The sequence below is a fragment of the Drosophila elegans genome, unplaced genomic scaffold (genome assembly GCF_018152505.1).
Source record: "Drosophila elegans isolate 14027-0461.03 unplaced genomic scaffold, ASM1815250v1 contig_208, whole genome shotgun sequence".
NCBI classification, from domain to species: Eukaryota; Metazoa; Arthropoda; class Insecta; order Diptera; family Drosophilidae; genus Drosophila; species Drosophila elegans.
This window is the reverse complement of record NW_024545578.1, coordinates 13,752,191-13,779,933: the sequence shown is the minus strand read 5'-3', so window position 1 is coordinate 13,779,933 and position 27,743 is coordinate 13,752,191. Positions and strand designations below refer to the sequence as shown.

General features: G+C 42.7%; 11 protein-coding genes across 13 annotated transcripts; 6 read left to right on the top strand and 5 right to left on the bottom strand.

Annotated features, from left to right (window-relative positions):
• The first annotated feature begins 317 nt into the window (after positions 1-317).
• Positions 318-7,006, top strand: LOC108150312 (proton-coupled amino acid transporter-like protein CG1139). 2 transcript variants are annotated; one of them, XM_017278428.2, is made up of 7 exons: positions 318-656; positions 4,745-4,898; positions 4,958-5,144; positions 5,207-5,832; positions 5,890-6,065; positions 6,305-6,460; positions 6,519-7,006. In XM_017278428.2, the coding sequence occupies exons 2-7, from the start codon at positions 4,747-4,749 to the stop codon at positions 6,608-6,610; spliced, it is 1,389 nt and encodes a 462-aa protein (XP_017133917.1). In that variant the 5' UTR covers positions 318-656; positions 4,745-4,746; the 3' UTR covers positions 6,611-7,006. The 2 variants fall into 2 exon arrangements, with proteins under 2 accessions (XP_017133917.1, XP_017133916.1); XM_017278427.2 differs by having other exon boundaries at positions 318-660.
• LOC108150313 (2-aminoadipate transaminase) lies at positions 6,880-8,576 on the bottom strand. Its single transcript, XM_017278429.2, has 4 exons — positions 8,323-8,576; positions 8,131-8,252; positions 7,765-8,066; positions 6,880-7,694 (listed from the first exon to the last, which is right to left on the bottom strand). Exons 1-4 carry the CDS (start codon positions 8,482-8,484, stop codon positions 7,003-7,005), a joined length of 1,278 nt encoding a protein of 425 aa, XP_017133918.1. The 5' UTR covers positions 8,485-8,576; the 3' UTR covers positions 6,880-7,002.
• Positions 8,577-9,041: 465 nt separating this feature from the next.
• On the top strand, positions 9,042-9,714 carry LOC108150123 (biogenesis of lysosome-related organelles complex 1 subunit 2). Its single transcript, XM_017278090.2, has one exon. It carries the CDS (start codon positions 9,135-9,137, stop codon positions 9,615-9,617), a length of 483 nt encoding a protein of 160 aa, XP_017133579.1. The 5' UTR covers positions 9,042-9,134; the 3' UTR covers positions 9,618-9,714.
• Positions 9,629-10,139, bottom strand: LOC108150124 (immediate early response 3-interacting protein 1). The gene is made up of 3 exons (XM_017278091.2): positions 9,953-10,139; positions 9,789-9,887; positions 9,629-9,725 (listed from the first exon to the last, which is right to left on the bottom strand). Exons 1-3 carry the CDS (start codon positions 10,038-10,040, stop codon positions 9,670-9,672), a joined length of 243 nt encoding a protein of 80 aa, XP_017133580.1. The 5' UTR covers positions 10,041-10,139; the 3' UTR covers positions 9,629-9,669.
• Positions 10,140-10,211: 72 nt separating this feature from the next.
• Positions 10,212-12,230, bottom strand: LOC108150120. Its single transcript, XM_017278087.2, has 5 exons — positions 12,026-12,230; positions 10,967-11,966; positions 10,692-10,906; positions 10,396-10,634; positions 10,212-10,336 (listed from the first exon to the last, which is right to left on the bottom strand). The coding sequence occupies exons 1-5, from the start codon at positions 12,163-12,165 to the stop codon at positions 10,287-10,289; spliced, it is 1,644 nt and encodes a 547-aa protein (XP_017133576.1). The 5' UTR covers positions 12,166-12,230; the 3' UTR covers positions 10,212-10,286.
• Positions 12,231-12,505: 275 nt separating this feature from the next.
• On the top strand, positions 12,506-12,868 carry LOC108150355. The gene has a single exon (XM_017278489.2). It carries the CDS (start codon positions 12,665-12,667, stop codon positions 12,866-12,868), a length of 204 nt encoding a protein of 67 aa, XP_017133978.1. The 5' UTR covers positions 12,506-12,664.
• A 20-nt stretch (positions 12,869-12,888) lies between these two features.
• LOC108150354 (protein suppressor of underreplication) lies at positions 12,889-16,975 on the top strand. Its single transcript, XM_017278488.2, has 4 exons — positions 12,889-13,216; positions 13,793-13,992; positions 14,064-14,242; positions 14,356-16,975. The coding sequence occupies exons 1-4, from the start codon at positions 12,889-12,891 to the stop codon at positions 16,565-16,567; spliced, it is 2,919 nt and encodes a 972-aa protein (XP_017133977.1). The 3' UTR covers positions 16,568-16,975.
• A 101-nt stretch (positions 16,976-17,076) lies between these two features.
• Positions 17,077-18,435, bottom strand: LOC108150129. The gene is made up of 3 exons (XM_017278096.2): positions 18,188-18,435; positions 17,588-17,796; positions 17,077-17,527 (listed from the first exon to the last, which is right to left on the bottom strand). Exons 1-3 carry the CDS (start codon positions 18,379-18,381, stop codon positions 17,352-17,354), a joined length of 579 nt encoding a protein of 192 aa, XP_017133585.1. The 5' UTR covers positions 18,382-18,435; the 3' UTR covers positions 17,077-17,351.
• An 836-nt stretch (positions 18,436-19,271) lies between these two features.
• LOC108150224 (molybdenum cofactor biosynthesis protein 1) lies at positions 19,272-22,390 on the top strand. Of its 2 annotated transcripts, none has more exons than XM_017278266.2 (4): positions 19,272-19,724; positions 19,792-19,870; positions 20,528-21,379; positions 21,538-22,390. In XM_017278266.2, the coding sequence occupies exons 1-4, from the start codon at positions 19,530-19,532 to the stop codon at positions 22,128-22,130; spliced, it is 1,719 nt and encodes a 572-aa protein (XP_017133755.1). In that variant the 5' UTR covers positions 19,272-19,529; the 3' UTR covers positions 22,131-22,390. The 2 variants fall into 2 exon arrangements, with proteins under 2 accessions (XP_017133755.1, XP_017133756.1); XM_017278267.2 differs by having other exon boundaries at positions 19,273-19,724; positions 21,441-21,606.
• Positions 22,391-22,655: 265 nt separating this feature from the next.
• LOC108150225 (probable prefoldin subunit 2) lies at positions 22,656-23,573 on the bottom strand. Its single transcript, XM_017278269.2, has 2 exons — positions 23,299-23,573; positions 22,656-23,197 (listed from the first exon to the last, which is right to left on the bottom strand). Exons 1-2 carry the CDS (start codon positions 23,427-23,429, stop codon positions 22,897-22,899), a joined length of 432 nt encoding a protein of 143 aa, XP_017133758.1. The 5' UTR covers positions 23,430-23,573; the 3' UTR covers positions 22,656-22,896.
• An 86-nt stretch (positions 23,574-23,659) lies between these two features.
• Positions 23,660-27,587, top strand: LOC108150223 (uncharacterized protein F23B12.7). Its single transcript, XM_017278265.2, has 5 exons — positions 23,660-24,450; positions 24,515-24,629; positions 24,692-26,263; positions 26,329-27,180; positions 27,256-27,587. Exons 1-5 carry the CDS (start codon positions 23,767-23,769, stop codon positions 27,495-27,497), a joined length of 3,465 nt encoding a protein of 1,154 aa, XP_017133754.1. The 5' UTR covers positions 23,660-23,766; the 3' UTR covers positions 27,498-27,587.
• The last annotated feature ends 156 nt before the right edge of the window (positions 27,588-27,743 follow it).

The window sequence follows — 27,743 nt, the reverse complement described above, 5'->3', positions numbered from 1 at the left end:
TAAGCAACCCAACAAATTATTACTGACAGAAAACTTGGCCCAAGGATCTAAAGAGCTAAGGATTGCTTACGATGAGTCTCAAGTGAGTTACATAATTAATTCAAAACGCTGGGATTGGCATACAAATGTAGGGTCCGCGTCCACGTCCACTGCCCCCCAGCCACTTCAAGCCCCCCTTTCCACGGATCACAGTGGGATTCTGCGACACTCGACAAATGTGCGAGATGTTTCCCTGTGTGCCGGTAGTGTCTGTGTGAAGTCCGCTGTGTGGGTATCGCGCAACCATTGGCGCGATGCTTAAAACTGGTGACCCACGGTGGGTCTGATTTAGTCGTTAACGCGCGGCCAACACGATCACATCGCAGATCCGACCAACTATACAACATCGCACAGTATTGTATAGTATAGTATAGTATAGTACGGTCTATCAAGTGCGCGGCGGTACGGATTCTGTTTAGCGTTGATCTGCGTTGATTTAGATTTATGTTTTGATTTTTCGTCGTTTCTGTCAACGAGTGTTTCGGTTAATTGCCAGTTGTTTAAAGATTGTATTGCACCACATAATTTCGATTATTCAACAACGTATTTGGGAGTTTGGATATTACACAAAAATAGTTAATTCCTGTTAAAAAGAAGTGTTTCATAAACCTAAAACGGTAGGTAAGTGAATGATCCATATTTATGTTTTGTGTTTTTATTTTTGGGCTAGTGAGCCAGCGGAAGTCGCGACGCGCAAATTTTGCGAATTAGTAAGTCGGGCATGAGTGCACAGATCGTTGAGTTCAGTTTAGCTAAGTTAAGTGGACTAACCCCCAATTAATTGCAGTTAAATTTAGCCAGCGACGCGCATCAAACCTCTGACGCAAATTATCGATCGAAAAACCAAACCAAAAATAGCTTGTGAATAGTTCAAAGAGCAGTGGGTATTGAAAAATATGAACCTCCGCTAATTTTAAATATTTGTAATGGAGTTACTGACATGATTTACTATCATATCTCTAGATATGATCCCCAGTATCTAAAGATATAATCCGTTTTTTTTTAGAATTTCAAGCCTTTGTACAATATTTATTTAGCAGTAAACCGATTGAGCTGTGAGCGTTGAAAAACTTATTTTTTATCTCAAGATATGAAACTCACTGACGAAGAAGACATTGCTAAAAACTGTTTAATCTTAAAGATATAAACCATCACTGAAATAATCACAATGTTATTAACAATGCAGTGTTATAAATTCATTGACTATTATTTGAATTGCAAAAGTCTTGGATGATAAGCAGCATAGAAATGTGATAAAGAACATGGCTTAGCCCACATCACTCATACGTCAAGTTGGTCATGCTGATGTGTTGCCAAACAAAGATCACTGACTTCTCTGACATTTGCACACCACAGAGTGATGGTTGAAAAAAAAGTTTTTCAGCGGGGTATTCTTAAAGATGATTACACTCCTGAGATTGCCAATTTTATAGCATTAAAGGTGTGATTAGTTGGTGTGTTAAAGTTTGTGAATTATTTAATGGATCCATAAATGCCGAAGGTAACTGATATGGCTTTAAAAGAACATGTATATGTATATTTTGGTATTTATCTAGTAATTTTTAGTGGAATTTTAGTAATTATTTTAAATATATTTAAAAATTCACATGAAATCGGTAAATCATTTCTCTAAAATGCCTCTTAAGCGTTATCTAATTGAACAATTATCAATTAATCACTTTCAACCATATAAGCTAAGAGCATTTTGAGTTTTTGTCGTTACCTCAAAATATTTAAGTACATTTCAGATTAAAAATTCGTTTGTAGCCAACAATCTTTTAGACTAATTGTTCATTTTATTTTCCTAACGTAAAAATAAATATGTGCCTTGTTAATTCAAACACCTTAGATGCTGTTTTTTATTTTTCTTTATTTTCTCTGTAAAAATCACATTGTTTGAGCCTCACTTTTTTTCCCCTCGCCCAAAACATATAATTAATTATCGCTTTGCGTGGAAAATTTCATTAAAAACTGGTAGTTGCAGTGAGTCTGAAAACAGTTGGACAACTTATCTTTTCCACCAGCTCGGAATGTGGCGAGTGCCAAGAACTTTTCCACTCCAAAATTCACTGCCAGAGCGTCTAAGCCAGACAGACGGTGTCGAAAGCTCCAGTTTCGAAAACGAAATGATTAAGCGGAGCAAGGCCGACGGCTTTTTTGTTTAAGCCAGCCAGTTAGAAGCCGTTTGGGCCAGGCCAAGATTCCACTGCCAACCGCTGCTGACAATTGAAATTCGTATTCCACGGCGGCGAGTCAAGTGCTGCAAACAGCTAAGGCCAAGCGGTTTTGGCCTGGCTCATTGAACTTGGCTAACTCTCGCGAGTCTAGACGGCCGAAACCCACAACACCGAGTGAGTAAATAGTAACATGTGTTTAAAATGCGAAGAAACCAAAACAAAAAGCCGGGAGAGTCGCGTGCTGCTTTCAATTGATATTCCGCTGGCGTTCACGTGAACAAAACACGAGCGATTCATGGGGAATTCTTGGCTCAGCTTAATTTCAAAAATATTTATAGACAGCTGCATGAGAAAACAAGCAAAAAAAAAAAATACAACAAAATGATAAAGGCAAATAGAAAGGAAAAGGCCCACTAAATCATCAGCAGCCGAGTCAAAACAAATTGGCAAATTGCAAATCGGCAGAGTCAAATAAAATTAATTTATTTGTGTGATGCGAACGGGGTATGCCAATCCAGTTAAAACCGCCTGCACTTCATTAGTAAAACAAACCAAAGGGGTTTGTTTTGTCTGGGCATAGTTGAAATAAATTATGGAAATTATTTCTGCGAATTCTGTTTTGCGTAGATTTCGGCCTTTGTCTATTTCAGGTGATGATCCGATGAGTAAGCCGGAATTAGACTATTAGAAAGTTTGCAATATGGTAGCTTAATTATCAAAGAATTTCCTATAAATAATTGTAGATCACAAATAAATTGTTTGCATAATTTTTCCGTTAAAAATTATTACGTTAAATGGCTTTAGTTGGTTTTAAATTAAAGCAACAAGCTTTTAGTTAAAATAAAGCAATTTAGACTATAAATAAATACAAAATTAATTCGTAGTTATATTTTCCCCCAGAATCATATTAGTCATACGCCCTATTAAAATGGCTATATGACTTTTTCAACCGAAAGGTCTCCTATAAGTTCTCATAATATTTCTTTAAATCTCAGATTTTCCCATAAAATGATTATATAAGCAAGGGAGCAATTATTCCACTCATAAAAAAATTATTTTGCATAGGTTTTCCCATGTAAAAACATTACTCACTTGTTCCCAAAAGTCAATTTAGTATAATCACTGTCAAGAGCTCCCCGGAGATCGGCTAATGACTTCCGCATATCTCAGACTTTGTAAGTGGTACAGAAAAGCCGCCGTACTTGAGATTATGCAGAGAGTCATTCAGGTTGTAGATCAGGTCTGGGAGGTTTTTGAGGAAGAATAACCAAAGCTCGACTTGCATATCATATCGTAAAATATCTGATCTGCAGATATCATCACAAAAACAATTGCCAAAAGGCACGCTCGTAACACGTAAACCGAGAACCGGAAAAATTGCCGTAATTTGCCAAAAATTTCCATATCTCTCCGGCAGATGAGATTATCTTAACTGGAAGCCGTAAAGTCTCGAATTGCCCCCTGTCACACACAGATACATATTTTCTAATTAAGCATCATGGGCTGAGAGATATGGCGACAAAAAAGGAGGCGGAGCGATTAGGGCGGATAACAAAGTCCGATTGTACAGACAAGTGACACTAAAATTGGCCTTTGTTGTTCTGATTTTTCTATTTTAGCACGTCTCAAAACACTGCACGAATTGTCAGGTACTACTCGTAATACCCTTAAATTTGGGAGGGGGAATAGACGAGGCGGGACGGGGCGGAACGCAACCGCATTTGAATCGGGGCAACGCTTCGCTGGCACTGAACTTGACATTGCCGAGGTTTGCTTTCAATTTAGAAATATGTCAGCGGCACAGACTATTTCTATTTTCAGAGTAGCGCGCAACGTGCACATCACGCACTTGTTGCGCCACAAACGCAGATGCGGATGCAAATGCAGCTGCGGCAATTGGCGAGTATCTGATAAAGATAAATCTTTAAAGGGAATGACTTTAAAGTTATCTACTCAGTGGCTATTTTATTTTGGTTTAAATTAATGTTTTTGAGTGCCAGTTGTTTAAAATACACATTCATAAAAATGTATCCTACAATTTTGTATCTAATGAATTCTTAATTTATTTTGTAAACGATGATTCATCTTTAATTGATGTCCATTAATGTTTTCTACTCAGTGGATAACTTAAAATGTTTAAATGGGTATTTTTTAGGGCCTGTAGTCTAAACGCATAATACATTAATCGGTACATCTCTTCAAAGGATTACCACAATGTATTCCATACTAGATTAAATCATCTCTTTAAAACCTTTATTATCACATATTAATACATTTATAATACTAAAATATTTAATTAGTGCATAGTTAATCAAGAAAGCTTTTTAATTTGTAGCGTAAAGCATATTGCAAATGCTGACATTTTATTTTAAATAGATATATACCAATTAAAAAGAATATTACCTAATAAAAAGGTTCGCTTAAGAAATGAAAATAAGTGAAATTTTGATGTTTTGCTGGGGATAAGATATTTGTACTGCGTTCTTTTAGCCCATCAATTAAATTCATATGCCAATTTTCTCTTATAGCCATGACCAAGAATGGCCACAGCAATGCGGCTTACGTCGGCGATCATGCAGACAAATTGGAGCTGGCCGAGAAGGGTCAGAAGAACAAGGCCATAGTGGCCAAGGATCCGGACTACAATCCTTATCATCATCGCGATGTGGAGCATCCCACCACGTAAGTGGAGCTATGATTTCGAGAATATTATATATCAATTAAAATTTATTTACTTTTAGAAACTCTGAGACTCTGTTTCATTTGTTAAAGGGTTCGCTGGGAACTGGTATTCTGGCCATGCCGAATGCCTTTCGTAACTCGGGCTACGTTACGGGTGCCATTGGAACCATTGTCATTGGCTTTATTTGCACTTTCTGCATCCATCAGTTGATCAAAGCGCAGTACGAACTGTGTCGCCGGAAAAAGGTTAGTTAAGAGAAGACCCTTGATATATATATTTCAGATTAATAGAGCTCTCTTTTGCGCAGATGCCCAGCATGAACTATCCAATGGTGGCGGAGACAGCCATGGGAGAGGGTCCAAAATTCTTCCGCTTCTTCGCTCCATATATTGGCACAGTGGTTAACACGTTCCTGCTGATCTACCAACTGGGCACATGCTGCGTATACGTGGTATTTGTGGCCTCCAACATCAAGGCCATTGTGGACGCAGTGGCTGACACCAATATCGATGTGCGGCTCTGCATGATCATCATCCTGCTGCCGCTGATCCTGATCAACTGGGTGCGCAATCTCAAATACCTGGCTCCGTTCTCCACTTTGGCCAATGCCATTACCATGGTCTCGTTCGGCATCATCTGCTACTATATCTTCCGGGAGCCCGTCACCACCGAAGGCAAGGATGCCTTTGGAAAGCCCTCGAATTTCCCGCTTTTCTTCGGCACAGTTTTGTTTGCCCTAGAGGCAATTGGCGTGATCCTGCCACTGGAGAACGAGATGAAGACCCCGCAGAAATTCGGTGGCAGCTGTGGAGTCCTCAACGTATCCATGGTGCTCATTGTGTTCCTCTATGTGGGCATGGGTCTGTTTGGTTACCTCAACTACGGATCTGCTGTTTTGGGTTCCATTACTCTTAATATGCCGGAGCACGAAGTGTAGGTTTTATTTATAGTTATTTCCCTTTTTTTATAATGATAAGAATCTTCTTTTAGGCTATCCATGTGCGTCAAGGGAATGCTGGCCTTCGCCATCTACATTACCCATGGTTTGGCCTGTTATGTGGCTATAGATATCACTTGGAACGATTATGTGGCCAAGCGTTTGGGAGCCCAACGTAATGCCCTGTTTTGGGAGTACGCCGTGCGAACCGTTCTGGTTCTAATGACCTGTAAGTGACCCTTTGGTTTTATACATCTTGGAGTAAAGAGATAAAAGATTACAATTTAATTTCCTTTTAATATAGAAAAATTAGTATAAACAAACAGACCTTTTTTATCTAAAATCTGAACCATTTAAAGGATATAAGATTTTAAATAGTAATAATTATAAACATAACATAATATTATTTTCATTTAAAAGAAGTAAGCCTTTCATTTGAAGCCCCATAATTATTATTTCTATCCACAGTCCTCTTGGCCGTGGCCATTCCCAACCTGGAGCTGTTCATCTCCCTGTTTGGAGCCCTTTGCCTTTCTGCTTTGGGTCTGGCTTTCCCGGCACTCATCCAGATCTGCACGCATTGGTACCAGACGAAGGGCATCGGAAAGGCATGGCTAGTGTTGAGTGAGTATTCTATCAAATACCCAGCAAAATCCAAAAGACTAATTCCTAATCCTTACAGGCAACTTTGTGCTCATCATTGTGGGCATCCTGGGTCTGGTAATCGGCACGTATACATCCCTCAAAGAGATCGTGCTGACCTTCTCCGAGTAGTCAGCGTAGTTGTGAACCTAAATACGCCAGCGGGCATTCCAATTCAAGCGAAAGTATTATGAGCAATCGAAAGATGTTGAAATCTGTAGACATTCGCAGCGCAGCACAAATGACAAGATACAGGATACAACTCAAGATAGAGATACAGTTGAGCTGAGATCTGCTGTAAACTTCTTACTCAGACCTATTTGTTGTGTATTTGTATAGAATTTATCAGATTTGTGATATTTTTAAGCATCGTGCCCAAGAATCTGTACAACAAGTGTGTGTATATCATATATCTCTTTATGTAGTAGATAACGTCTTGATAAGTAGTTTAGTGCCAAGTCACATTTTTATAAGTCATATATAAAGAGCGATAGCAACCATATTAATAAAAATATTTTGCCATACTAAGATACGCTCTGGGGGATCTTCTGGGTGGATATATAATCTTTTAGAGCTTCGCAGAGCCTCTTGGCTCCGTCCACCAGCTTCTCCTTGGGATAGAAGGCGATGGACAATCGGAAAAACTGCTTACCCGACTGTCCATCGACAGAGAAACGCGGCCCAGCTATAAAGTAAATCTTCTGATGCTCCAGGCAGTACTTGAGGAACTCTCGGGAATCCAGGCAATCGGGGATTCGCACCCAGATGAAGTATCCCCCAGTGGGACTTACTAGCTTACAGCACTCTGGCAGTTCATCCCGCAGAACCTGCGTGGTGGCCAGCATTCGCTTCTTGTAGGCCTCATAGAATACAGCTATCTGGCTTTGGGCTAGCTTCAGTTCGAAGAGACTTCCGACAATCTCAGACGTATAATTGTTGAAGCATCCACCGCTGTTTGCAAATCCACTGCCATCCAGGATGGGTTTAAGGCGTGGCGGCATGTCCAGCCAACCCACGCGAACTCCAGGACCCAGAATCTTCGAAAAACTGCCATTGGAAATGACATGACCTGCAAAGTCGGCGTCCTTTCGATCATCAAAGGACATCAGGCGGGAGTGGGTCGGTTTTTCGCCATAGTGAAGGATGTTATAGACATCATCGCAGACCACCAGGAAGTCAAACTTGCGGGCCAGTTGCACAATTCCACGACAAACCTCTGAAAAATATAAATAAATACAACATTGTACTGATCAAATAGCTTATAATTTACAAAAAAAAAAACCCACCTGGCGAAAACAAAATCCCCGTTGGGTTATGATAAGTAGGGATCGTATAGTACATTCCCCAAAACTCCTTCTTTTCAGAATGGAAACGTCTCTTGGAAACCTGTTCCCCAAGATCTTTTAGATCCACTCCATCATCGTTTAGCTTTACAGGCACTATGGTCAAGCTAGTAAAGTGCTTTATACTGTCCAAAGCAATCATGTAGGAGTACTCGTCGACGAATACAAAACCCTGCAAGTCTATCATCGTGGAGAGAATTAGGTGGAGGCCCTGTGTAGCGCCCGTCGTAATCATTAGATCCTCACTAAAACCAAAACCACAAAGTTAATTTGATAAATGTAAAAACCACAAGAACCACATACGATTACCAGTTCATGGGGCTTTCAAACATTTCGGTGAAGTAGGTGGCTATCTCACGGCGCACCTCAAAAGTACCACTTGTAGGACCATATTGAAAAATCAGTGACTGATTTTCCCGCTTTTCACGTTCCTAAAAGAGCGTCCCACGAAAGTTCATTGATAAAGAGAGACATTGCGGATTGCGTAAGAGATCTACTAACCAGACAATGATCTGTGGCCCTTCTGAAGTTGTCGCAGTTGGAGCTCAGGAGATCGGTGCCCGGAGCACCCACGCCGAGATTGAGGATGTCGGGTTGGTAAACATTCCAGTCGCCTCCATCGAAGAGGTGCTTTAGTTTTCGATCTTGATTGGTCTTCGACATGTTTAACGTTGTGTTCCAGGCAAACTAATGCCTTATCTGTGCGCAGGGTGCTTGCATTTATAAAAAACAATGGGAAAACTTCTAACATTTTCGTGTTATACCTATTACTAGAAAAAATCTAGGGGTATGAGCTTTTTAAGAGAAAACAAACGCCAAATGTACATGTCAGTGCTCAGACTAGTAACGAAAGCTTAAAGAATCACACTAAATGTTAAAATTTGTCTATTCATAAATAATTAATTTGTACTGAGGTCGTAAGCTATTTAAGTAACTTTTTTAAACTAAGATATAGTTTTCTTTTTATTTAAATTAGAAGTAAGTTATACAAAGAATACAAAAACTTTGAGCATAAATATTTAAAATTACTTAAATTCGTGTGAAATTTATTTAAGTTAACTAAAGACATTAGAAAAACATTAAAAACAGAGCATAAAAAATTCCTTAAACCATAAAAATCAGTCAATTCGGAGCTAAATAGAGGGTATATGAGGATCGAGTTCTTTCTATTTAATTTATTTAAACACGTTTCGCTGCGAATGCCAAAAAGCCCAGTTGGAATTGTCGTTCCCAGGGAAACGCCAACAACAGCTGACTACAGCAATTACTTTGTTTTGGAAAACTCGGAAAATTGCAACTCCCTTTGTGTAAACATGGAAAAACCGACCACCAGCGCTGCTGCTGCTGCTGCGGCACAGGATCACAATCTCCTCCTGGACTCCCCACAACACGGACCAACTTTGTCCAGCGCCTCCAGTTTCGAGGCTCTGACCGGACACGACCCCAATCTCAGTCGCCTGGCCACCAAAATGTTCAACAAAACGGAGGAGTACATCACCCACGAGCTAAACGCTCCACTAGAGGATTACAAGCTGCTGGAGGAGATGAACAAGGCCACGATTGCCAAATACAAGGATATGCGGCAGATTGCAGAGAATCTGAACACTTCAACCAGTGAACTAAGCCTTAAGTTCCAGCTGTTGGCTCCAATGATGCAGCAGATCGATGAGATCTCCGATACGGTTGACAAACTGGAGGCGGCGGCCTATAAACTAGATGCCTACAGCATAGCCCTGGAAAATCGGGTCAAGGTGGTGCTCCAAAGAAAATCCGGTGGCAGCCAAGTGGCACAATAAGACTACTCATCTACAAAGGCTTTATGGTACATTTATTACAATAGATTTTATGTCAACCAAGTAATAGTTTAAATATAATCGCAATTACGTTAAGGAATATCAAGGGAACTGCAAATGGGTAGAGGGTAAAGATGAAAAAGGTTTATAGGGATTAAAATATACAATACTCACTTTTTGCCACTGTGCGTATAGAACGGATGAGATTCAGTACCTGATCCTTGGCCGTGGGTGCTCCAAAATCCTGCTGACCCGCCTGTCGTCCCCAGCCAACTGAAAAGTGTGCCAAAATTTTAACATCGTGGCATTGGGTGCCAAATATCTAAGTAAAAACTCACACTTGGCCAGGAAACGCTCCTCGTGCAGGATGCACACTGCATTCAGGCAGAGGAGCGTGGATTCGATTAGGGTCCAAAGAGTAAACATTTCTGTGCTGAATAAAGCTTATTTACATCAAATAAACCAAAATCGGCGAATAATTGTTGACGTCAGTGATGCCGACTTGCCGTTCACTGCAAACGCGGATACAGCTGATTGGATGTCTCCATTGTGAATGGTTAAATGGCGATGAATTGCGCGCCAAAAGCAAATTTGAACTCTGTTTTGTACTGTCTTTATTAACTAAAAAAATATGAACAAATAATCATGACTAATTTACATATATCTTCATATTTATTGAGCCCAAGGTAATACACCCAATGCACATTTGGACCAATCGTTATCTGTTAAAAAGAAAAAAATAATTAATTAGTTATATAAATGTCAGGCAAATTAAACCCACCTTTTTCTAGTTTCCAAATGCCTAAGTCTGAGGATTCAGCATTGCTGAAGTTATTGCCTTTACTTTGAGCTGCTTTGGCCACAAGCTTTTCCAGGTAATCCAGATTATAGTTCTCTTCCGAGGAACTATTATCCTCCATAGGTTCATCCTCTTTGAACTCATGCAATCTAATGTCGCAGAGTTTGGTCAAATCCATTATCTGCGACTTGCTGAAAGGAGGCTCAGCTAGGGGTAACAACCTTTGAAAACTCCGTATATATTATTACTGCATTTAGACTTAAAAAAATCAACCATACCCTTTGAGTATAGATGCTGAATATTTGTCAAAAGAACCAACACGCTGCATTATAAATTCTCGCTCGAAAACCCACGTTCTAGTCTTTTTGGGACAATCTCCAAAAATAAGTGTAAGGGAGGGATCCACACTTGAATGTACTAGTAAACTGCGCATAGTTTTCGATATCTGATCGGTGTTGAGAGAGGAGAAATCCACTGGTTTAAGTTTATTGTTCTAAAAAAGAAAGTGAAACAATAAGCATTGATATTTTATTAATCTCTCAATTCTACAAACCAAATCTAGTTCCTCTTTGTACATTCGTTTCATGCGGGACAGCATTCCAAAGGTTGCAATCATCTTCGAGGCCCAGTAATTGGCTCCCAGTCGTCTATCCTCCGTCTCGTTTGTGTTTTCAGTTAACTGCACCAGAGCCACAAATAGGTTTTCAATGTATCCTTGCACTGCCAATAGCCTAAAGAGTCCTTGCGTGGCTGCAACGAGAGCATCCTCGTCGTCTTCGATTTGTAAACCTACTCCAAGGAAGTATTCCATTTTAAGTAGGCAGCTGATATAAATATCCAATAGAGCCTTCATGGAAGTGGACTCCTTTTTGACGAGTGCACTCAGATCACTAACTACCGCATCGAGTATCTCCTTGGATGACTTTGCCTTCTTGCTAGAGGAGTAAACCCGAATCTTGTTGAAATCGCCGCTGGATTTCAGTTTGCTGATGGCCTTCAGTTTTTCAGCACCCTTGAGATGGCACTCCAGGGTCAGGTCGTAGATTTCCAGAAGACTGCTTACAGCTTTTTCGAACTTGATCTTGTCCTTGCGCTGTAGCTTCCCGGAATCCAAGTTGGACATGTTCTCTTTGTGGGGCAGCCAGTAGTAGGTACGCAGCCATTCCAGGCAATGCTCCGAGGTGTTCCTTAGCACTTCCAAAGGCGGCAGCTCCTGTCCGTGGGCGCACAAGTGCCGCAGATCGACGATGAACGACTGAAGCCCCAGTTCCCTGGCCGTTTCGTACATGCTGCTCATATTGTGTCCCTGGATAATGGAGGACATGAAGTTGTAGAATCGCGTGAAGGCACTGGCATAGGTGGACTGTGTCTTGGAGTTGCCTTGCTTGTCCTCCAATTGAGCCTGGACGAGCACCGAAGTGGCCAGAACAGCCGCCGGGCAGAGGTTTCCCCTGCGCAGGTTCCAAATGCGGATTTTACTGAGTGCCTGGCGCCGTTTGGCGGGTGTTGATGCTTTGCCAAATAACCAGTCATAAGTCTCTTTGAATTCCAGCCTAGAAACGTAATATTGTAATTAATAAATGCAAGTTTTTATTGGTTTGTGTCTGCGCACGTGTCTCGCCAAGGGGTGACCACAGTTCGTTGTTTTGCTGTTGCAGGCGGTGTGGCAGGGGCAGTTTTTGCTTTCTGTGGTTTTCCCTTCTCTGGACTTTTCTTTTTAGCCGCTTGCTTTTCTTTTTTTGCTACAGCCATGTCAGTCTATATTTTTTTAAAACAAATTGCAAGCAAAACAAACCGCAACAATTATGACAGTGTTGGATAACGCCACAAACTAGTTGTTCTTAGTGCTGCTGGTGTTGTCTTCACCCCTAAAAAATCTGGCTACTAGCTTTAATTTATAAAACAGAGCCTTACAAATATTTAAAATTATTTTAAAAAATAAGATTTGATTGGACTTAGTCAACAAACAATTTAGTTTAAATTTTTTAATTTTTTTCTTTCAATAATGCTTATAAGATTTTAGCTTTCTTATAAATTGGTTACTTAAAATAGTTTGTCAACACTGCCGACGTCCAACAGCTGATCGCGCCAACAAGACGCAGCCGGTTCTGTGTGAATGGTGAAATAAAAATTGGAGCCAAAAATAATAATTTCTTCTTACTCAATTGTTAAATCATTTCCCGCTCCCCCGCCAACAGAATAAATTCCACCAAAAACCCAGATCTTTTCCCCATCACAAAGGAAACAACACATGCATTTCGTCCAACATCCTGTCATAAACAACAACAACAACGTGGTGGACATACTGCATCCGGAAAATATCGAATTCGATGGGCCGCCAGCGGCGCGGAAGATGATAATTGAGTCGTTTTCGATGTTTGTGATCTTCTCGTACCTGCAGTTGCTCTATATTCTGGTGGCCATCTACTTGGCATTGCATCACGCTCACCATTAGTTCGAAATCTCTAAAGGATCATGTATCACTTTGTTTCCGAACAAACTCCGGAACTGCGGCTCTCGGCGGATGCACTGGTCACTAGCCACGTGACGCAGTACCTCAAGGGTTTCCAGCTGGAGGCAGTGCGCTTCCTGTACGATCGCCTGGCCAAGCGGGAATTCTGCATCCTCAACGATGAAAGTGGTCTTGGAAAACTGGCCACGGTGGCGGCACTTCTCAGTGCCCTCGATCCCGCCAAGAAAACACTCATAGTGCTGCAGAACGATGAGCAACTGCTCGCCGGTTGGCGGTTCCATCTGGATACACTTACCGACCTGCAGGTGTGCACTATTCAGGGGTTGCAAGGTAAGGATTTCTGTTCAAAATATTTTATTAATAATTCATATTCTATTTTTAAAGATATGTTTCCACGGAAAGTTGAGATATTGGCTTACTTATAAATTAATCATACGTTCTAAAATAGTTATTTCATGGAAAAGTTTATATTTTTAATAGTTTGCTCGTTAATTTTGTCTCTTTTTATTAAAAATGTATTTTAAAAGATTGTTAAGATTCGATTCGTATACCTTTTCTGATTAGTTATCAAAATTTATTTTTTAATATTTCGTAGTAAAATGAAATTAGGTAGTGTCGATTTTTAAAATATAATACTTTATTGCAATGTGTTTTGTTTGCTAATATAATATGTTATTCAATTGACACTTTACTAGTATAGCATCAAATAAATCTTATATTTATTTCGCAATAAAAAGAAAAAAAGGCATTGTTAATTTTCATAACATATAACTTTAATGGAAGTAGGTTTTTAATGATGTAATATGGTAGTCAGAATTTAACTGCCTTATTATCCAACCAACTCTCAGTAACGTAAATGAGTTTTTATTAAAGTTCGCTTTACTAAATGAAGTTAATTTGTTACAGACACCACTGACTCTCCACACAATGTTTACCTGGCGAAATGGAGCCAATTACGCAGCATTGGAGATCTAAGCCGCCTCAAGTTCGACTACGTTTTGGTGGACAATCGCGGGCACTCGCTGAACAACAGCTTCTGCACCTCCATGCTGCTCAAGCATTTCGAGGGACGGGTAAACATGGTTATCTCCAGTGTTGACATTACGGTGAGGCAATGGCAATGCATTCATAGCTGGCTCTCATGGAGCTTTAAATGTTTCGGTTCTCCCATTCACAGTCCGATGTGAAGTTGCTATACAATGTTTTGCGGTTAGGTGGCCGTCTGGAGCACCAGTACCGAAGCTTCCAGAGCTTTGACCGCAAGTTCCACCTGCCAGACCCCAAGGAGGTGTTCAGCAAGCGCATAGATCTCGAGGAGTACTACAAGCAGCGGGGATTCCTCAGCGAGTATATTAAGTAGGTGGCCCAGTTTCCCGCTACAATCTTATCTGTAGATAATTCTGTATTAGAATTCTCCAAAGAGCTAATTTTCAGTGCAGTGATTAACACATTTATATAATATATTTTAGGGACTTTCGTCTGCGTCGTTTCCGTCATCAGTTCGACAAGAGCCTGCCGCTCGTCGCACCGGAGCAATACAAGCACAATCTGAACCTCTGGTTGGCCTCAAAAAATAGCCAAAGCACGCTTAGCGGCTCATCGGAAGTTTGCTCGACAATCGCTTCCCTAGAAAACAATCCGGCTCTGCAAAATGAAACGTTACCGTCTGAAGACGCGGATAAACTATCCGATCACAGCTTAGACGATGTGGCGGCCATGTCACCGCTGGTCTTTGAATCCTCCGATTCTGACGTTGAACCTATTACTGTGGATCCGTCAGACGATCAAAATCAAGTCCTCATAGTTTCCAGCGATGATTGCGAGATTGTGACGCCTCCAAACACACCACCAAATCGAATGCCCACGTCAAACGAATCACCAAGAATGAAATCCAAGAGGAAATTCAGCAAGCGGCAGTCGCCACAGAAAAAAGCAGACCTCACCGACTCGGAGGATGTTGATGAAGTGGTCGAGGTGGCTCCCAAAAAGATAACTCGCGCCGCAACACTTACCTTTACTCCAAAGACGAGAAAGCTCAATGTGCGACTGCTAAGGGTTTCCATGGATACTTTGAGTACACCACCTCCGGCAAAAACTGCTCCTGCGTTTGCCACGCCCAAGACAGAGCGCTCAGTTAGAAGGAAAAAAATTAAACTGCAACAGGTCAGTCCAATTGATACTGGCCGTCCGGTCACTCGCGGCATGCAACGCTTAACACGATCCGCTGAGTCCAAAATAAACAGCAAATACTTAAAGCACCACACCCTGGACGATGTCAAGCGGAGCACTCCGAAAAGAAACAAGGCTGAGGGAAATCAAACGCCCAAGACAAGCAGGGTGAAGCAAGAGGCCAAGGAAAAGATTGTAGCGCAGCAGGAGAAGGAGAAGGTAACCGCGGCCAAGCCTCCTGCGCAAGAAACTCCCAAAAGAGGGGTAGGTCGTCCAAGGAAATGCAAATCGGAACCTGAAGCATTAAAGAAATCCAAGCCAAAGCCAAAGTTCTTGCCGAAAACCTTGCCTCCCACTCCGCAAGTGCTCAGCGGTAGTTCCTTGTCGTCAGAGTACATGCAATGTGCTCAGCGAATCCCAGACAATTTGGATGCCATAGAGTCTCCTGCCTTTCGGGTGCCCTTCACCCCCCAGCAAACACCATTGCTGCTTACCTTGCCGTCTGCTTTCAATTTGCTCAACGACTCGGAGATGGTGGCCATTCCGCTGTCCAGGGAACAAGCAGAAACTGTGGTGATCAATAGCTCCCACGATGAGAGTTCGCCGCAGGATCCATCGCAGAGTCGTCGCACCAAGGCTTTGAAAAGGAAGCGCAAACCGGAGGCGCCTGTTAGTTCCAGTTTTGGTGGCGGCTTGGGCTTGCCACCGCCCAAGAGAAGTGCCAACAAATCACCGGATCTGTTCAGCATCTCATCGGATCTCTCGCAGATTCCTCTGGCACAGCCGCGACCCGCCTCTCCGTTCGAAGGTTTCAAAATCTTTGGCTCCGAAGTGAAGCAGTTCCAGCAGCAGCATGCCAAAACAAATGTCTCGGGGCCAAAAAAGAAGCGCGATCGCTCTTGTTTGGATATTCTGGAGCAAATGTTTGAGCCGCGAGAGAAGCGACCGGAGAAAAGCAGTCCCAAAGTGTTGCCCACCTTGCCGCTGCCGCTGCCGCAGAGAGATGATGTGGCACAAGCCATAACCCAGAGGAGAAGAACCCTGCTGGAAGATGACTTCTTTGAAATCACGAACAATGGCCAGTTTGGCAGTCGAATGAGGTTGAATTCCTCCGGAGATGTGTCACCCGTGCAACAAGATCAACAGTCCGCCAGGCCCACGCAGGCCAATAAAATCACCAACTACTTGATAGGTTCCGGTTCCGGAATCACCCAGGAAAAAACGCAGCCGCAGTCCACAAGTGGAAATCGCAGCGCCATCGTTGCAGCGCTGCGGAAGTCGCCCAAGTCACCGAAACAGGCGGGCAAACCCACTCAGGCCACCAAACTCACCCGCTGGTTTGGTTCCGTTTTCGGGGGAGGCAATTCACAGACCAGCTCCGTGGAATCGGTTAGTGCACCAAGTACACCGGTGAATCCCTCCACGAGTGCAGCAGCCTGTCAAACGCGATCAGCGAGGAGTGGTGGAGCTGCAGGACCGACAAAAAGAAAGCGATTGGAACTGTTCAAGTGAAGAGCAGGATAAATACACCATTGAAAGGAAAACGTTTACAATAAGTTAACTAAATTCAGGTAAAGTCCGGATGTTTGAATCAAAGCCATGTTTTCACAAAACGATTTCTTAGCTGAGTTTTAAATTTATACTTTAAGGTAATGTTATACCTTATACAAAATTAAAATAAGAAGAAAGCTAACCAATCGAATCGTGAAAATACAGCTAATATTATTTAATCAAAAGCCAAGAAACAGTTAACTTGCGCAAAAGACTTTTTTGTAGGTTGTAATATCAAGGTGGTACAATGTTAACAGTAGAACATTACGCCCATCTGAGCAATTAACTAGCCAATTTAGTTAAATTTCTATTATATGTACACATTTCGAAGCTCACTTTACCATTAAATTAAAAAGACATTGAACATTATTAACTATTGTTTTTTTAAACCTTTTTTTTATCAATATGAAAGTGTAAAAGTAGATTTTTAAATGAAATAAGACGAAAATAGCGCATGAATAAATTGCTTAATTCAAGTAGAAGTGGGCAAATTTTAAAAATGGATATTATTTTAGTTACTCGTTTATTATTGTTTAGTATGTGCCCGCCATTATTTAGGCAAGTTTTTTAGTTAAATTATATTTTTTTGAGATAAATACATTATTTTGTTATCTTCAAGACATTTTTATAAGAAATAAACTATTATATATTTGAGGGTTTAAATTCAATCAAATATTTGTGTGTTTCATTAAAAAATAATTTTGTTATAAAATGAACTCGATTTGGCAGATAATTGGCCAACATTTTACACTCGTTGCTTGCCAAATATGATAGTTAAGTTATGCATCACCGCCTGGCGCTGGAATTCTATTTCACGCCGGCACATGCTGCCCAAAAGTGGTGGACACTGGTACTGAATATTCTCTAGGGCGAGGGTATCACCATTTGAGTTTCTGAAAATAAACTCGCTAATGGATTGTACTGCAAAAAAGAGTGAAATAAGATTAGAATGGCTTTAATGAAATATGTTATTTGTCTTACAGCAGTAGAATCCCTTAAAGAAGCAGGTCTCATGGGTGGATTTAATGGCATAGGCCACCGGAGTCACTCCGGGCATTGTCTTGGTAACCACGTACTTGGCCGTAGCCGTATTTTGCCAATACGGCCAGTGGGAGAGTTTTTCAGTGTACTGCACCGTATAGCGCCAGTCGTGGGCATGTCCGTGATCGGCTAGGATCTTAAAATTTAAGCTATAAAAAGAGAAAAAAATTATAAATTAATAAGAAAAAGAAAATCAATAAATACAATTTATTTTGTATAAATTTTTAAAATTTATCCGACAGCAAAAGAACGTCATCACTTTTTATTTTTGGGTTCCAAAATAACCTTATTTATGGTTCTATAAACATGTATGATTCTTAAACATCCATATGGTTAGAAATAGTTCAAATTTTAGAAACGCTATTATAAATCAGAAAATCATATAAAGATTAATTATGTTTATTATCCCTATTTTGACTTTCAGCTAAGCAAGAATTTTATTATCTTAGAGAAAGGAAATAACTTAATATAAGAAGATAAATTCTTTCAGAAAATATATAAGACCCTTTAATAATCGGGTCGTATCAGATTGTTACTCACATCGTGGGGTTTAGCAGCCGCATCTTGTTAAAATCCGCCACATATTCCCAGACCTTTTCCGGCTGGCTTCGCTTGATAATGCCCTCGATCTGGTATTTCTGATAGCCGCTGGAGAAAACGAACACATAGAGCAGCAGGGCGGCGCTGAGGAGGACGGAAGCCCGCTTTATATTCCATAGACGGGGACTTTGCATTCTGTGTTCTGTTCTTCACGGATTTCCAACTTCGACTGACTGTGTGTATATGTCGGATTTTTCGAATTTTAAACAAACATGTGCTGGAGAATTCACCACAAAGATTCGGGATACAGCATCAAAGGGGAAAGAGCGGGAGTTCCATAGCGAAAAGAGAAAGATAAACAAAAGGGATCTTTAAGAAACTAATGCGTACGGAAAGCAATAGTTTCGTATGACTCTTCTCCAAAAGAGAGTTTGCTTAGTACATGGAATGATTATAGGTCTCTGATGCATGTACTTCTTGATAAAGGAGGTTTCTCTGGCCAAAAGAGCTGTTCCTAATGGGTCTTGAATTACTCTTTAATTTTTCTAAAATGTCTAGGTTTAGAGTTAAAATTTTAGGAAAAAAAGAACGCTTGTCTCACCTTTAGGCATTTTATAAGGGGGAAGGAAGAACTATTTGCCAATATGATGGAGAATATTGGTAGAGTTATCTTTACAGGGGGTGAAAATTAAATAATAAACTTTCGTAAAAAGAAAACTATTTTTGTTATATACCACTTTAAAAGAGACAAAATATTTACAAGGTATTCCTAAAAGAGGTAATATTTTAAAGAAACCAAACCAATAAAAAAAAACTAAAAAACTTAAAAGAAAGAGCATTTAAATGAGTATATTTCAATAAGGTACAGTAAGGCATGAAGTGAAATGCTGTTAAAACACTGCTTCATTTTTGCCAAGCTAAGCAGTTTAAAAAGCTTTCGGAGGTCAAAGCTCTTGAGCGTGAGCCCCCTACCCCCATCAGCTCCCCATTCAACCCCCAAATGAGTATTAATGCTGCTTAACACTGGCATTAGAAAGCTTTGGCGAATGGCGAAAAGCTGCATTAGAAGCTTGCTCCATATGATCGCCACTTAGTTTATAAACAACGCTCGCCGGGTGCAGTCGGAACCCTCGGAATCGGCGATATATATATAGAGCCACAAGAACGTGAAGCAGCGTGTCCGTAAGCATATGTAATTGGTTATCAAACCGGACCGCGACAACGGATCCCTAATTATCTCGTACCCCCCGCAAATTGCGGCTTACGTAAGCGCCAATTCAATTGTGTTTTTACTAAAACACAGGCGTTTTAGCAGAGCATAGTCACATTAATCAAAACTAAAATGCGGCTACTGGCCAGACACGCGATTCGACTTTTGGGTCAGGAGAATCGAGGTGGAGGAGGAGGAGTAGGTGGTGAGGTGGCTTCACTTTGGAAAGGAGGAATCCGGCTGAAGGCCACAACCGGTTACCTGAAGCTGGCCACGGCAAGTGTTCAGACTCAGCCATTGGAGCCGGAGAAACAGGTGCAGAGAAAGGTGAGTACTCACATCCACTGTAACTCCAAATGATTCAATTTCGCTAAATATATTTGATCTTACCCAGAATTCTCCCCTGACGGATTCATTTGGCCGACACCACACCTATTTGAGGATTTCTCTAACCGAACGGTGCAATCTGCGATGTAAGTCTACCCCCAAACACCTATGTATGTTTTCATCCTTATCAGTTGTTGTTCCCACCCATTTGATAATACTTGCTATGAAGTGGATCCCAACCTTGATTGAATAATGTGGCGAAATTCGTGTCTCACACAAGCCCATCTACGGTCAACATGGTACTTATGTAGCCCCATATTTGACCTTTTTTTTACCAAATTAGTACCGATGATCTAATTTGAATTTGGGGTTCTATTGTAGTTGATTATTTGGGCAACAGCTTTTGATGTCAATTACTGACGGCAAACAACAATTCATAAATGATAACTTAATGATCATCAATCGGTTTCCAGAAAGTTCCACACTTTCATTCATTAAAACTACACTATAGGGAAACCCTAACCTAAACTTTGAATCACAAAAGCCCATTTCATTAGTATTCGTTAATAGTAATTAAAAAATCGTAATTACCTCTATTGAAAACTGTATACGACAAACAAGTTTTATATGGAAATTTAAAATAAACTTGAATTAAGGGACTTTGATAGAATGTATTTATAAAAATAGTTTAGAAATGTTTTATTTGTTTTTACCACCGATATTTTTATTATTTCAACAAGTTCCACTGTGCTCGTGTATTATGATTCTATGTCGATCTTAACTAACAAAATCAATTTGTTTAGGTGACTACTGCATGCCCGCTGAGGGAGTTCCCCTGCAACCCAAGACGAATCTGCTGACCACCGAGGAAATCCTTCGTCTAGCGCGTATTTTCGTCGAGCAGGGAGTGCGAAAGATCCGGTTGACAGGAGGAGAACCCACCGTCCGAAGGGATATAGTTGAAATAGTGGCACAAATGAAGGCTCTGCCGGAACTGGAGCAAGTGGGAATAACAACCAATGGCCTGGTGCTCACCCGCCTGCTTCTGCCGCTCCAGAGAGCAGGATTAGATTCACTAAACATCAGTTTGGATACGCTGCAGAAGGATCGCTTTGAGAAGATCACCCGGAGAAAAGGCTGGGAGCGGGTGATAGCTGGCATCGATCTAGCCATTCAGTTGGGCTACCGTCCCAAGGTTAACTGTGTCCTTATGCGCGATTTCAACGAAGATGAGATCTGTGATTTTGTAGAATTCACCAAGGATCGCCCAGTGGATGTGCGTTTTATAGAGTACATGCCATTTTCCGGTAACAAGTGGCACACAGAGAGGCTTATTTCGTACAAGGACACCATGGAAATCATCCGTCAAAGGTGGCCGGATTTCGAGGCCCTTCCAAATGGACCCAATGACACATCCAAGGCTTATGCTGTGCCCGGATTCAAGGGCCAAGTGGGCTTCATCACCTCCATGACGGAACACTTTTGTGGGACCTGCAACAGATTGCGACTTACTGCGGATGGAAACATCAAGGTGTGTTTGTTTGGCAACAAGGAGTTCTCCCTGAGGGATGCCATGCGAAACGAGGATGTATCGGAAGAGCAGCTGGTGGATCTCATTGGAGCGGCGGTGCAGCGCAAAAAGAAACAGCATGCAGGTGAGCTACGATACCAAATCCAAACGTAGATAGTCTTCAGACCTTGGTCCTCCTTTTGCAGGCATGCTCAACCTGTCGCAGATGGAGAACCGGCCCATGATACTCATTGGCGGCTAGTAGACACACCACACCACATTCTCCCCTCTCTCCCGTTGCAGATGCTGCGCCGCGAGTCCATCATCATTATCATTTCCTGCATCACCAAGCATATCATCCCTCGAAGCTGCAGCTCCAGGTGCGCAATTGCAGCCAACTCACCCATGTCAATGCCCAGGGCAAGGCCCAAATGGTGGATGTGGGCGCCAAGCCGTCGACCACAAGATTAGCTCGGGCCGAGGCCACTGTCCTGGTGGGCGAGCAGCTCACCCAACTTATAGCGGCCAATGAGCTGGCCAAGGGAGATGTCTTAACGGTGGCCCAACTGGCTGGCATCATGGCAGCCAAGCGCACATCCGAATTGATACCCCTGTGTCACAATATCAGCTTGTCCTCCGTGAAAGTGCAGGCCACTCTTCTCAAAACTGAGCACTCAGTGCGGCTGGAGGCATCGGTTCGCTGCTCCGGACAGACTGGCGTCGAAATGGAAGCCCTAACCGCTGTTTCGGTGGCCGCCTTAACTGTCTACGACATGTGCAAGGCCGTGTCGCACGACATCTGCATCACCAACGTCCGCCTGTTAAGCAAATCCGGCGGAAAAAGGGACTTCCAGCGGGAGGATCCGAAAGGAGGAGCACTGCCAGAGGTCGAGTGAGGGGATGTACTGACTGACTGGATTAGATTTAATGTTATGGCTTAGCCATATATAGGGGAATGGAAAATCATATACTGCTTATTAATTTCACATAATAATTTCCAAGTCTGAAGGACAAAAAATAACTACATTTAAAACACCATTGTTTACTGCATTTATGATATGCTAGACTTGTTCTTTTCTAACTTGTATGATGTAGTAATTTGTATTAAAATAGAAAAAATATGTCAATTATGATTTTAAGTTTTAGTTAATGTTTGCAAAATGAATTGACTAATGTAATAATAATAAAGACATAAAAAATCTTTAAAATAGCTGGATCTATCATTACTTTACTATTATGTTTTAAAAGTATTCAAAAATACAAACTGATATTTCTGAAAGTTAATAAATAGCTAATAAAAAACCTCATTAGGCAGCATTGTAAAAAGAGAAGTTTTCTGATAAATTCCTCCATCCAGTCAGTCAGAAAGTTGATCTGATCTCCAATGAATCACAAGTCGAATGATTAATATCTTACTGAAGTTTTAGGTTTCGGTTCTCTTTAATTCGTGGCCAGAGTGGGTTAAGTTTAAATGAGGGAATTGATGGATAGTGTTGGTGTGAAGGTGCGATTAAGGGCGTGTCGCGAACTGCGCCTTACAGCTAAAAGTACATACAACATTAGAACTGTTCAGTAAACGCGGATTATTGCTCGCAAATCCTGGCAGAGTTCCCTCTCAACATAGACACAATAAATACGGTGTGGTGAGGTAATCAATCGCTCCTAGTTGGACACCAGGACATTGCGGTTTTCCGCCTTGTTCTCGGCGTCCGCGCCCTTGGCTCCATCGGCACCGAGGTGCTCGCCCCGGATCTTGATGTTGTGCTCCTCCTTGAACTTGTTCAGCTCGCTGCCCTTTTTGCTCAGGTCGTCGGTGACCATGACGATGGTCTTGGCGATGAAGTCCTTGTTCTCCACCAGCTGCGGCAGCACTTCCTTCACGGTTCGTTCGCACAAGACACCGCCAATTTGACGGAAGCACTTGCGCTCCGGATCCGCCGCCTGCAGAGTTTCTATCACAGTCCTGAGGGTGGGGGGAATTATGGGGTTATTGTGGGGTTTATACAGATGTAAGCTCTTATCTCCAAAGTCTGAGCAGATGGCCAACCATCATCGGTGACTCACTTGTGTTCCCTCAAATCCATCTCCAAAGTATTTAAACTGTTGGCCAGGTTGCGCTGATCATTGCGCAGCTGTTGGAACTGGGCCACAATGGCCTCCTGGCTGGGCGCCGCCTTCGCCGATTCGGTACTCATCGCGTCGCTCGCTCCCCAAAAGGACTCCTTCGAAAACTAGATCTGGATACTCGCTCCAAAATTGCGAAAATCTGCGATTTTCTTTCAAAATAAGTCGGCGAACACGAGGGCGATAGAGCTGGAACAAAAAGTCTAATTCTATTCGATACAATCGATTTTCCAGAACCGTTGTCGATGACGTTTCGCGGTGATTGTCAAATTTTAATCGATAGGCGATTGGAAACCATATGTTGCCGACGCTTAACGGTGAATGACAAATTTAAATACACGTGCAGTTGTTTCTAGCCGATTTTAATTTACTTGATGCTCTTAATTTGTTAAGTTGGTTAATAAAACCATGCCGGCAGCAGTGGCCACAGGTGTGCAATTCGGAGGACCGCCCAGGAACAAGAAAATTGTGTTTGATGATTCTGGCGAGGCTGTAGTAAAACAAAACAAAAAGGAGCACCCCCAAAGGCCAAAAAATGATGGCAGGGAACAGGTGAAAAAGCAGCAGGGAGGTAAACCCTTTAATAAAAATCAGCATAAACACAATAAACCTCAAAAGGCAGAGTTTACTGAAAATGGGCAACAGGTTGCTTCCAAGCACTTTAACAAACATCACCAAAACGGTCAAAAACCACAGAAAATCAAGTTTGGCGAAGATGGTGAAGCTGTATCCCAGAAACCATTTAACAAAAACTACCAGAAACATAATGGTCAAAAGTCCGATTTCGCCAATAAACCACAAAGGGTTAAGTTTGCTGATGACGACGAAGAAGTATCTCAGAAGTCCTTTAATAAAAAAGCTGAGGAGGTAAAAAAACCACAGAAAATTAAGTTTGGCGATGATGGAGAGTCGTCGGAAAATTTTAAAAAACCCCAACGGATCAAGTTCGATGAGGATGGAGCTGGAAAGAATGTCTCCGATAGCGATGGAGATAGTGATGAGGAACTGGGACAATCTTTTTCCAAAAAACACAACAAATATCAGTCAAAACTCGATGAAGATGAGGAGTCACAAAAGAAATGGTATAATGTGGTATGTTTCTACTATAACATTAATAAAAGAATGGTAATTTATGGCTGTAAAATTTGCATTTCAGCATACCGATTATCCATCTACTGATGAGGTGCTGGACATGAAGGAAAACGATCAGCTGGAGCTCTACAATCTCTGCAAGAATTCCTTCGAGACGGAGAAGACAACATTCAATAAACGTAGGCTATGCTGGGTTAACCAATGGTTCGAACTAACATTAATGCATTTATCTGATCGTTAGGCAACCCCACGGATGCCCGCTGGTTGCAAACCGCTCTGCACAAGGGTACGGCCAAGGATCGGGCCAATGCCGGCGCCCTGCTGGTCACCAGTAATCCCCTGGGCAACCTAGAAGCCCTAACCACACTGATTGGGTTCTGCAAGATCTCCAACAAGGCGAGCAACGATGTGGTTGCAGTGCTCACGGATCTGTGGCAGGAAGTGCTCCTGCCGCCCAACAGAAAACTCCTTGCGGTGCACACTCGTGGAGCCGATTGGAAGAAGCTGAAGAAGGATGAGAAACTTCGCAACGAGCAGAAACGTCGCATCTACGCGTACTGGCATTTTGAGAGCGAATTGAAGGACCAGTACCACGAGTTTCTCAAGAACGTGATGCAGGGCTTGCAGACAGGGCAGGAGCACAATAAGAACTCTTCCATTGTGGCCGCTGCCAGGCTGCTAGCCTACGCTCCCGAAAAGGAACAGCTACTGCTGACCATGCTGGTGAACAAGCTGGGCGATCCCATCGCCAAGATTGCCTCCAAGGCGCTGCATCATCTCAGTGAGGTGGCCCAAAAGCATCCCAACATGTGCGGCGTCATCGTTTCGGAGGCGGAGAAGCTGCTTTTCCGCAACAACATTTCCGAGCGGGCGCAGCACTTTGCCCTGTGTTTCCTCTCCAGCATCGCACCCTCCGGCCGGCCCGAAGTCTGCACCAAGTTGGTGAACATCTGCTTTGCCCTCTTCAAGGTTCTCGTTCAAAAGGGAGCCGTCAACAACAGGACTATGCAGGCAATCCTGAGATGCCTGCAAAAGGCCATCGTGGAGGCGCAACCGGCAAAGGACAGCAACGGGGAGCTGCTGACCAAGGAAATGCAGGACACCATCTACCGATTGGTCCACTTGGCCGACATTCGGGTCGCCGTTCAAACTCTGGGATTGCTGCTCCAACTTGTTACGGTTAAAACAGAGAAGTCGGATCGGTTTTACAATGCTCTGTATGTGAAACTGATGGACTTGAACCTCATCAATGTGGGCAGTAAAACGGCGGCTCACCTACTGCATATAGTCCACCGCGCCATCCACATCGACAACCATGTGGCCAGGGCTCAGGCGTTCGTCAAACGCCTCCTGCAGCTCACTCTCTACGCCCCTCCGCATATTGCAGCTGGCTGTTTGATTGTCATTCACAAGCTGCTGCGCATGCGGCGTGAGCTCATCGGCGGCACTGGAGCTTCGGAGGAAGTGGAGGCCAGTTCCAAAGTCATGATAGCAGTGGATACAGATCTGGACAAGTTTGGAAGCGATGAGGAGGAGGTTTACAAGGATGTCACGGAGACGGCGGACGTGAATGACTCAAATCCAGCGGAGGTAAAAGCGGAAGATGGTGTCAAATCAAGTGCCTCCTCCTGGCATCATGCCAGTGTACCAGCCACTGAGTCCAAGGTGCGGGAGATTGATTCCTGCAAGTACGATCCGTACCATCGCGTGCCCGCCTTTGCCGGAGCCGGCTATGCGCTCCGCAAGGAATTGCTGCTGCTGCGCCAGCACTACCATCCCACGGTGCAGGTTTTCGCCGAGCAGATCCTACAGCGTGAGTACACCATTTGGCTCTCGCCCAGAAAAATATAATTTAACTTTTCCTTTCCCTTTCCGCAGAATCACGCATCGATTACTATGGTGATCCGCTAAGAGATTTCGGTCTACCTCACTTCCTGGAGCGCTTCGCCTTCAAGAATCCCAAGAAGTTGGAAGCTCCGCAGGCGGCGGAAAGTGCCAGTGTAGCCCACAAACGCTACATGGCTCACGGGGCACGTGGCAGACCAGTGAAGTCTCTGACCAAGGCCAACTGCACCGAGGACGAGATGTTCATCTTCAACTTCCTGGAGCACAAGCGCCGGCAGGCGGAGATTGTGGCCCAGAACAAGAAGCAAAAGGAGGTGAAGAAGGATGAGGCGGATGGTGATGGTGAGGATGGCGAGGCTGGAGAGGAATATCTCAAGGAAGGCGAGGTGGATGACGATGAGTTTGAGGCCTATCTGGATGGGTATTTCGGCAAGAAGTTCAAGGATGGCGTCGACGAAGAGCAGGACGAAGAGGAACTCAACTTCCTGCAGGAGCTGGGCGGCGAGATGCAGAAGGAAAAGTCCAAGGATAAGAAAAAGAAGAAGCAGACAGACAAGGCGGAAGAGGACATGGAGGACATAGATGATGATTGGGGCGATGATGATTTGGGAGACGAAGACGATGAAATGGAAGGTGCTGGCGAAGATCAGTCTGATGATGAGACGGGCTCCATTGACTTGGAGCCACTGGATGACGACGATGATGACGATGAGGGCTCGATATCCGAGGGCGGCCAGGACGACAGTGATTCCAGCGATGCTCCGGATAGTTCAGATGAGGACGACGATGACGAAGATGCGCCGCCCAGGTCAAAGAAATCACGCAAGGAACCCACCGACATGGTGGGAGGACGTACCTTTGCCAAGACCCTCAAACAGAGTCATGGTAAGATAGACATTGACCTTACAAATTTTGTAGTTAATCAACTATTTCTAATGATTTTTCTTCCATCCCTTGTAGATATGTCCTCATTGTTTGCTGCCGCCGATGACTTCTCTTCGCTGTTGGAGGAAACGGCCAAGGTTAAGGGTCAAGGCACCAGCAATGCCGTTTTCAACAAGGACAAATCCTCCGACAAGCAACTGAAGTGGGAGGAGAACCGGCGATCGAATACGAAAACCTACAAGGGCAAGAAGTTTCCCGGCAAACCAGCGGCCAAAGGTGGCAAGCCACAGAAAGCGGGCAAGAAGCGGAAACACTAAACTGGTTACGATCGTAAAACCCTAAATGTTTAGATGTGTAAATACACAAAACGCAAGATTAAATATTTACATTTTTCAATAAGTTTAAAAGACCTCTATGATTATCATTTGAAATGCTTTATTTTAACTGCATTTTGATATTGGTTTTATGTACAAACTTTGGTGACTTAATCGCTAGCAACTTTTCATCAAATTCATTTGTATACCTCGATTGATCTTCGAAGCTAAACAAACGCATTTCGCTTG